Here is a 9,979-nt window from a genome sequence, read left to right as displayed (position 1 = left end):
TTATACATCACTTTCACCTTGTGCTCAGTCGATGTGAGATTCCCATAAGGTAATCTAGCACCTCATCTAGTGTGGATGCTACGTGAGGAACGAGATTCGCTGACCTTCTTAGGAAACAAATAGAAGTATCAATAAGTTCATTAAGTATCTTTTGACTCAACGATAACATTTTTAAAACCTTTTTGTTTTACCCATCTAAAAGCCTCTTTGAAGGAAAGGAGCAAGCTGAGGAGAGAGCTCCCATAGCAACTGATTTTGACAAGCAAATAGAACATCTCCCCTTGCATTCCAAACCACCCAACCAGCACCCACCTGAGCAGAATTGGGATGCATAGATGCGTCGATATTGCACTTAAGAAAACTTTCAATAGACAGAGACCACATTCTAGTACCTTATGGACTATTGATAGGTTGAGATTCGAATCTCGTTTGTGCCTGTTGCCAAGAGTAAAATGAAACTGATGCTGCATTAATCTATGCATGACCCGGGGCAAAGACTCCCTTCTAAAATTAAACTAATTGTTGAGTTTAATTGCATTTTGGGATCTTTTTGATAAAAAAAGTGCGAATTTAATTAGCATATAAAAATTAAAGCTAATTAATGAGCATATATGCCGAATTAAGAGGACATTTGGTTCGGTTAGTTCATGAAGTTGGTTGCTGATTTGGACTTAACAATTAGGTGTAGAAATTTGGTAAAAATATTAATCAATAGCTAGTTGTTGATTCTATCATTTGTTAATGTCTATCAACTACATTTTAAAGTTGATTTGTATTTATATTATATTTAGACTTCATTAATCTTTTAAAAATAATTACTAATAAAATTATATTTTTTTTCAAATTAATATCGTTTTATGATAATATTATTTACAATTAATTTAAAAATGATAAATTTCTATTAAATATTATTTTAAAAACATTTAACTAGTATTTTTGTTTTTAAACAATACATTAAAAAAACATAATATGTTCACCTTAAAACTAAAAAAACAATCATAAAAATACTAATTATACATTATAATATATAAAAACTCTTAATACTCATTTACATTTTAACAATAATTGATATTAAAATTTTATCAAAAATCAAAATTCATTAACTAACCTCTCTTGCTAACTGCCATCAACTGCCATGAACTGCTACGCCAAATGCACTCAAAATAATAACATTATATTGAATATAAATGATTAAATAGTTAAATATTACTAAATGATTACCAAACCACAAAGACAGGTTAACAATTTCAGTCAAATCTAAGAAACTACATAATAAATTTTCCTTAAAAATAAAAATAGCGAGAAGTAATATGAATACTGAATGCAATCCTTTTTTTTCCCCTTTAATTATAAGAATGGTAAAGGGAAAAGTCAGAGGCAGGTTATGCTCACTTGTCACCAATAAATTCTGCCCCATCCTAGTAGGAATGGTCAAATTCCAATTTTTGAAACTGGTACCGTCAGTTCGAAATCAGTTGAAACTGTAATTGAAACTGTCCGGAACCCGCCAAAACCAGAACCGTAATTGGAAGGTTGCGGTTCGGTTCCGATTCCAAAATTTTTAAAATTGTGAACCGATGATTTCGAGAGCTGGCCAGAGCGGAAGGTTTTGGCCACCAGTTAGAAATGACGATTCCAACCAGTTCCAACATATTTATTTTATTTTTTCAAAAAATTTTATCAAAATCTCTAAATTAATCATCCTAATAACTATAAACGGCTATATTACGTTTAGTTATGTTAATGGTGTTTGTGAAAGTTAGATTTTTTGATTTCAAAATTATGAGAACCACCGGAAAAATCGATTGGAGAACAGTTTAAAATTGTCAGTTTTGGAACCGCTAAGGAATCGATATCGAAATTGTAACCGGCCAGTTCCATACTAGAACCAGAACCATTAGTTTTTGGTTTGGTTCCGATTCCACATTATTTGGAACCGGAACCGTCGATTTTGAAATTAGTATCGCCGGTTTTTGAATCATGGCCACCCTTACATCATGGCTTTTTGTAACCTAACTACCTACGAAAGTAAAAAAAAAAAAAAAAAAAAAAAAAAAAATCTAACCTTGTTGAAAATTATCATCCTTGCCCTTGCTTTTTTTTTTTTGAGAAGAAATCAAACTAGAAATTTCATTAAGAGAAAATTGTATATAGATAAGAGATACAAATCAATATGTTTTTATATTTTTATATAAGAAGTCTAATAATAAATCACTCATATAAAGAATAAAAAAATACAATCTTGATTTAAAGCATATGAACGAGTTGATAGCGCATAATATTTGTACAATAGGCGATTGCTTACTCCACTTGATGGCTATTACCTTCCAATTTCTTCCTTTTATTGGAGAAGAGATGTGCACTTCTTCCAGTATAACTATCCAAGTAACAAAAGACGTTAGACAAAATCATCATAATGGTGATAACAATAACTCAGAATTAGTTCTGAGAATAAAATATCAAAATATGGGTGACAATAACTCATATTTGTATATAAATCTATAAATTATTTGAAAATAAAAAATAAAAAAGGAAAAGAGGTGACCATTGGTCGCCTGTGGAAAAAAAAAAAAAAAAGCTTTTAGAGTTTTAAATTTTGGAGGAAGAGAGAGCTTGCCACAATGCAAGTCAATTTCTATTATTGCCCTTGCCTTGCCCAATAAAAAATTTATATTTATAAAATATAGAATATATTGATATGTTGCACATATCAATAAAAGTTGAAAAACTTGCGTTATTCCAATCAGATCAAGGTCCTGTTGAAAGCAAGTTTGCAAGTGATATTTACTTTTAACGTTCGCTGAAATAATTAATTTCGCCGAATAAGTATCCTTTTCCAATGAAATCAAATAAGACTCACATTCCAACTTAGTCTACATATTTAAAGATCATTTTGTGAGAACTTTTCTAATAATAAAACCATGGTCAATAAACTGTAGAAAAATCTAGCTTTTCTGAGTAAATCCTTGGAATTACTAATTACAATTGTTTTTGTTTATACCACAGTTATCCTTAACTCATTGAATTAAGATTAATCTTACTCAATACTGCAATAAGTGTATAAAAAAAGCGTTTCAAACGAAATTTTTTTTCTATTCATAAATATCGAATACTCGTCTCTTACGGAAAAGAATTTGAGCCTTTTCTACTCGAAACAACTCGTGTGTCACCAATTGCAATTCTCTAATAAGGAGCTTTTCCTCTTTCCGGGTTATTGGAACGACTCCGACTCAAAATTTTAGCCGCATAACTCAATCTGATGGCACATGCAGCCATAGCCATACGCCATTAATTTACCATATCCGTACAAGATAGCACATCCATTCATGCACAATACAAACACTACACCAAATTTCCAGCTGGCTACTCTTTTATTTATTTATTATTTTTTTCACATTTCCCATAGTAAAAACATCCTCACAGTCAACGCCCTCTCATTACTCCGTGACCTAAGCGACCCACTCTCGTAATTTCAAATTTCAACCAGGGTATTTGCGTACTTTCCTCCTCCACTAACCAAAATCCTTGCCCGTCTGTCTGGCTCCGGTACTGCGTATTGCATGATGATGTGGCACTTAAGGCCAAAGACCTGTGGAATGAAGGAAAACGCAGGGACAAACGCCACCGAAACCGTGAGCGATTAGATATTGACAAATGCGGTGAGAGAGAGAAAGAGAAGAAGTAGACGAAGATGCTCAAATAGTTCCAAATTCCATTCACAGAAAGAAGAAGGTCGAAGGAGCTCGACTTTTGAGTTATTTTCAGCAAAGCAATGTCTGCTAATACCAGAATTTAATGCTCTTCTTCTTATTAGTTTACTCTTCTTTTCTTCTTTTTTAATGGTTATTTATAGATTATAGTACATTTTAGTGGAGGTGAGTGTTTGTTTCGCCAGTTTTTTTTTACTGATTTTTCTTCCACGGCAAGTTTTCCTCTGTAACTTGAATTTCCATTGCTGAATGCAGGTCCTCGATCTTTGGCGAATTTTCTTTTCTTTTCTTTTTCCTTTTTTTTTGAGCTGAAATTTAGAAAAGAAGGTTAGTTAATGTGCGTGAACTGTAGTTCCTTTGCTTTTTGTTTTGTTTTTTGTTAATTAATTGTATTATCTGCACTCTTTTTTTCAGTTTTAATTTCCGTTGAAAAGCAAGTCAAGAAGCGTAATGAATAATCTTCATTACTGCTTTTTTTTTTCCCCTTTTTTGCTTAATTCTGTGGAAGTTGAAAGTTGAAACGGACTCTTTTTTCTTCAGTTACTTTGTTTAGCGCTTATGGAGTGAAGTTGAAGATCTTAACAAGCAAGTCCTTGAATGGATATTCGGTTTCCAAATAGATCCGCTGAAGTAGTAGCATTTGATCTTGATCCGGCTTGAAACCAGAACATTTTGGTATAAAAAGAAATCTTAAAACTCTATTTCTAGTATTGACTGTTGCTTCTCCTCTGATATGGCAATGCAAATGATAACAATTCCAAAGGCCGAGTGAATGTTGAGGTCATTGGCTTAGAAGAGGTAACACAGATTTGAAAATTTTGCAAATTTGGTAAATTTTGAAGTTTTAAAGTGATCAATGTGAATTTTGGTGAAAAGCAGGAATTTTGGGTTGTTGCATTAGTTAAATGTTGAAGATGGCGTCGTGGGATAATTTGGGGGAGCTTGCGACTGTGGCCCAGCTTACGGGTGTTGATGCAGTGCGGTTAATAGCGATGATAGCGAAGGCTGCGACTACAGCGCGAATGCACAAGAAGAATTGCAAGCAATTTGCGCAGCATCTTAAGTTGATTGGGAACTTATTGGAGCAGCTTAAGATCTCAGAGCTTAAGAAGTATCCAGAGACAAGGGAGCCTTTGGAGCAGCTTGAAGAGGCTTTGAGAAGGTCTTATATTTTGGTTAATAGTTGTCAAGATAGAAGCTATCTCTACTTGCTTGCTATGGGTTGGAATATTGTTTACCAGTTTAGAAAGGCGCAGAACGAGATCGACCGGTACTTGCGGCTAGTTCCTCTCATTACTCTTGTGGATAATGCTCGTGTCAGGGTACATATCAGTTGTTATTTTTCTTGTTATTATTTTGCTGTCATTATTTATTATCTTTGTTGTTGTGTGAAATGAAATAATGGTTGTTGTCTTCATGTATTTTCTTAATGGGACGCCTGGTCATCCTTTTGTATCACAATTAGTCAAGGAATTTGCGCCACTGAAGTTTTCAGATGATAATCTCAACTGTCAATGAAAATAGAATTGTTTGTAGAAGCCATATACTTGGTTGATTGATCTCTTATTTCTTTTCTATACTGCTTTTGCGCAATTATAGAATTTTTAATCCTGCTAATTGTTGGATCGTATGCAGCCGAATGTAGTTGAGTTGATGAAGTTGTTGATTTGGAACTTTGGCTGTGTTTTTCCGACTCTCAATTCCTACTTTATGTTGTTAATCATGTTATCATGAATTATACTACTTCTGAAAACAGGAGGTCTAACCTTATTGTGTGCCCCAACAAAAGGAAAAGAAGAAAGAAGCAAGAAGGATATCTATTCATCTTGCATTTTTTCCCCTTCTGATTGATAATGATCTGCAGAATTTGACCAATATATTCTGCGTGCTTGGTGTTGCCCATGTACTTTAAATTGTCTGCATTTTGTATCTGTATGGTCTAATCTTAGCAAACAACTTTTTGCCACAATATGCAGGAGAGACTGGAAGATATTGAGAAGGATCAACGTGAGTACACATTGGATGAAGAGGATAGAAGGGTGCAAGATGTGATCTTGAAGCAAGAACCCTTGAAAGATCAAACCATTATGTTGAAAAAAACTCTTTCGTGTTCCTACCCAAACTTAGGTTTTAATGAAGCTCTTCGAAAGGAAAATGAGAAGCTTCAGCTTGAACTTCAACGATCACAAGCTAATTTGGATGTGAACCAATGTGAAGTTATCCAACATTTGATTGAAGTAACAGAAGCTGCTGTTGCGAATTCTGTTCCACAAAAGAGTTCACCTGTTAAAGCTTCCAAGAAACTGGAGCCCAGTTATTCAGATGTTAGTGAGAAAAATCATTCATATGATGAAGCTTATCCTAAGAAAAATAATTCTCGCACAACTTCAAGGTTAGATTCCTCATAATCTATGTATATGAACTGTCAGCATGGCTGAAGTATGCATATAGTATGATACTACATCTGCCATGACACAGTTTTGCATATTCCTTTGGCATGCCTGATAGGCATTGAAACACTTTGGATTTTGAACTGCTCACTTGTTAAAGGATAACATTATTCAATTGATGTATGTGATTATTGATTGCAACTGTCAATTAGCTCAGAAGTGTTCCTTTAAATGAGCGCTTTCTCAGAAAGCCGTATAACTGGTTGCCAGATTTTTGTTTAATACCAAAGAATGCCATCCCAATTAGCTGAAGCACTCAGCAGTCCGTGTAGATGCTATCTACTACATCTGAAAAATTGAATGCTCTGAAACACCTAAAAGGTGACACTGCTGGGTTGGAAATACTAAAATGAAAATAGTTTTTTCAAATCTTAATAATTTCTGATACTGACATAGGTTTTCCAACATTAATTCTTGCATACTCTGTTCAATTTATGATCCTTACTCTGTTTAACTTACAATCTTTAAGTCTTGTAAAGCAAGTGCAGTTCAGTAAAGTCTGATGCTATACTTTTGTGTAGAAATACATCAGGAGATGATCTGCTCTCACGGAAAGGCTCATATCGAGATGAAGAATGGCATACTGATTTGCTTGGTTGTTGTTCAGAGCCTTCTCTATGTATGTCCTCTCAGTTGATCATATGCTTTCATTATCTGATAAGAAGTTTAATTACTATATCCATGCCATTGCTTTTCAATTTTCATGTCCTTTGTTTTGATATTGTGTTCTAGCTGTAAGAAGGATTAATCTGCTTGTGTTTTTAACTTTCTATACGTCTATATTCTTGCAGTCTTCAATTTCAGTGGTAGCAAAATTAACTTCTTCCTAGTACAATCTTTCATCATGCAGAACATATATTGCTTACTCCTTGATTTTTATCTTCCAGTTAGCTTTTACTGTGGTGTTGCCTTTAAAGGTTTTGCCATACTCATGAAACAACACCAAAATGTTATGTTTTTTTTTGATTATTAGTGCCAGATGTGACGAGTGCACTTATGAAATTTGTCTCAGTTTTTGTCTGCCTTCAAATTTTCTAGACTGGGCCCATTATGCAAGATGACTACTACAATAACAACAACTAAGCCTTAATCTCAAACTAGTTGGGGTTGGCTATATGAATCATTTGTTTCCATTATGCTTTGTTCATAGCTAAATCCGCATTAATGTCAAGAAACAATATGTCTTTTGCAACAACTTTCTTCCATGTGGTTTTAGGTCTACCTCTTTTCTGTTTAATACCATCTGCCACCATAGTATCATAATTACAAACTGGATCACATAATATTCTATGCAGCACAATATAAAAAAGTTGAAGTAGTAACCTGAGAAAGAATTTTAATGGACTGCCAATCTGATTTTAAATATCGTTGGCTAATTTGTCTCAGATTGGTTTTTTAGAGCCTCTCTCTCTCTCTCTCTCTCTCTCTCTCTCTCTCTCTCTACTCGCATGTACAAAGGACAAATAATTGTAGAACAATTGCAAAACCATTTATATCTTTCTGTGCTTTCATCTTTTTAATCTTCCTGTTGCTACTAAAAGACCACCTTATATTAGCCAAATTTTCTCTCTCTCATTTGCATCCTTCTCAATCTGCAGGTATGAGAACATTCTTCTATCCTTGTGGCACTATTTCAAAGATAGCTACTGTGGCAACCAACAGGCACATGTGTAAGTGGATCTAATTTATAGTCAATTTTACCATTTGGACAATGTAGCTTGAATCATGTTGCTAACTTCATTTTGGATTAAAGCTTAGTTTAGTTGTGCCAAGTTATTACAATGTTTCATGCAGATCAGTCGAAACTGAAATTTATCCTTATCTAGAAATGAGGGTGAAGGATATCAAAACTCGTTTCCTTCCATTTTTATTGTAATGATAAATTACCTTACTAGTTTATTACTTGATATTTGCGCACAATTTGAATTTAAAATTTGGCATCCAAATAAATTATGTCATGTTATCTAATATTAAAATCTGGATAACATTTAAAGCCAACAAATTCCCTATGGGTCTGATTGTTCTATAGGTTTTATGGGCATGTTATAAATCTTATTAATTTTACGTGAACTTGGGCTTAAATGTCATATATAAGGTGAATATATGGGATGGGCTGTTATTTTAGTTAAATTCTGCATGGGCAAATTGAGGACTTCTGACAAACTAAGTATTTTTCCTCTGTCATACGAACTGAAATTCGAACAATAACATATCCTAGAAATTCTTTGCATGCTTTGATATATTCTGAAGCTTATGTATGAACATTTTGTTTTGAACTTTTGATTGCAGCTTCAGCAGAAGCATGTAATGAGTTGATGGCATATTCATTGATATTATCATGTTGTTGCTATACTTGTTGCATCAGAAGGAAGCTTCGCAAAATGTTGAATATCACGGTAGTTCCTCTATCTATGAGCTTATAATATTTTTTCTGAGAACAGTCTATAGGTTAAGCGAATGAGAATGCTAATAACCTGTTCCCTATTTGTGTAATTGTGCTCCTAGCTTCCTCATATAATTGAAATCAAAGCCTGTGTCCAGGGCTCTAAACTGTAAAGTAGGATTGTAACGTGTATTGGTATGGAAGTGCTCATGTAACTGTAATTTTATTGCTAAATTAAGAGGGTTCTGAACTTCCTTTTGATGGTTTGGCAGTTTATTATAAACACATAAGATGTACTGGCTAAAACCACTAAAAAGAGGGGGAAGAAAGGAAACATGTCTTTTTGAGTTAATAAGCACCGAATCTAAAAACGCAACATTTTTATTTTCGTTTTCGAGGAAAGGGATTCCAAGTGGGAATGTTGAATTCTTGCAACCAAATACCCCATATGGGAGTTGTTAGCCTCAGGATTTGCTCTTAGGACTTCTTCACATGCCCAAGATTAGCCATGAGGAACTGAAGATAATACACTGTAAACTTAAGGATTCAGTCGCAAAAACCCCTGCACAATTATGAATTTCTAATTGTTTTTGCCTTGTCTTCTGTTCTTGCATATTCAAATTTGGATTTTGTTGGGAATTCACTGAGGACTGTTCAAACTCATGGCTAATCTTGTTTTTAATTTACATTGAATTTCTCAAATATGGTTCCTTACCTTTACTTTTCTTCCTTTGCAGGGAGGCTTTGTAGATGATTTTCTGTCGCATTTGATGTGTTGCTGCTGTGCCCTTGTCCAGGAATACCGTGAGGTGGAGATTCGTGGGGTTTATGGTATGTTTCTTAGGATCTTTATTAGAACTTAGTTAATGATAGGTGGCTATGTCAATTAGCAAGTGCTTGATATTTGATATGAAATCAACATTTGTAGGTCCTGAGAAGACAAAAATAAGCCCACCACCCTCACAGTTCATGGAATCCTAAGTGACAGCCCAAATGCATTTTTTAGTTGGTTGGACTTATCCATATACGTGGAAGGTCATATACAGAGGTAATAGCTAATTGCCACTGTTATATGGAACATGTCTGGAACTGCCTTTTAGCCATAAATTACTCTTACCCTTATATGTTGAGTCCACCATGTGTAAGTAACTTTTTTATTGATTCCATGTTCAGCAGATGATGTATTATACACTTCATTTTAATGATTTTTGAGTTTATTACTTGGTTTTGTATAATCATGTGATCTGTCTCTAAGGTTAGCTTAGGCAAGGTGCACTTCCTTTACTGAACAACATTGGATTGTATTTTTGGTTTTACATTATATTTTATTACCAGTCTGTACAGATGTATTATGTATGTGCATTTACATAGAATGATGAGGACATGATTTCTGCTGGTTATATTTCCGGCGAGTGCATTTAATTATAATGGTAGTC

General features: G+C 34.0%; 1 protein-coding gene across 2 annotated transcripts; it reads left to right on the top strand.

The window, feature by feature from the left end:
• Positions 1-3,573: 3,573 nt before the first annotated feature.
• Positions 3,574-9,886, top strand: MCA1 (PLAC8 family protein). Of its 2 annotated transcripts, none has more exons than XM_012233099.4 (10): positions 3,574-3,875; positions 3,966-4,037; positions 4,251-4,508; positions 4,590-5,032; positions 5,687-6,102; positions 6,682-6,779; positions 7,759-7,830; positions 8,450-8,556; positions 9,281-9,374; positions 9,472-9,886. In XM_012233099.4, the coding sequence occupies exons 4-10, from the start codon at positions 4,616-4,618 to the stop codon at positions 9,522-9,524; spliced, it is 1,257 nt and encodes a 418-aa protein (XP_012088489.1). In that variant the 5' UTR covers positions 3,574-3,875; positions 3,966-4,037; positions 4,251-4,508; positions 4,590-4,615; the 3' UTR covers positions 9,525-9,886. The 2 variants fall into 2 exon arrangements, with proteins under 2 accessions (XP_012088489.1, XP_012088490.1); XM_012233100.4 differs by having other exon boundaries at positions 3,966-4,047.
• The last annotated feature ends 93 nt before the right edge of the window (positions 9,887-9,979 follow it).

This window comes from Jatropha curcas, chromosome 4 (genome assembly GCF_041381405.1).
Source record: "Jatropha curcas cultivar XTBG-Jc1 chromosome 4, XTBG_Jcur_1.0, whole genome shotgun sequence".
Lineage (NCBI taxonomy): Eukaryota > Viridiplantae > Streptophyta > Magnoliopsida > Malpighiales > Euphorbiaceae > Jatropha > Jatropha curcas.
Note: the sequence above shows the minus strand (reverse complement) of the source record. Positions and strands in the feature narration are given on the sequence as shown.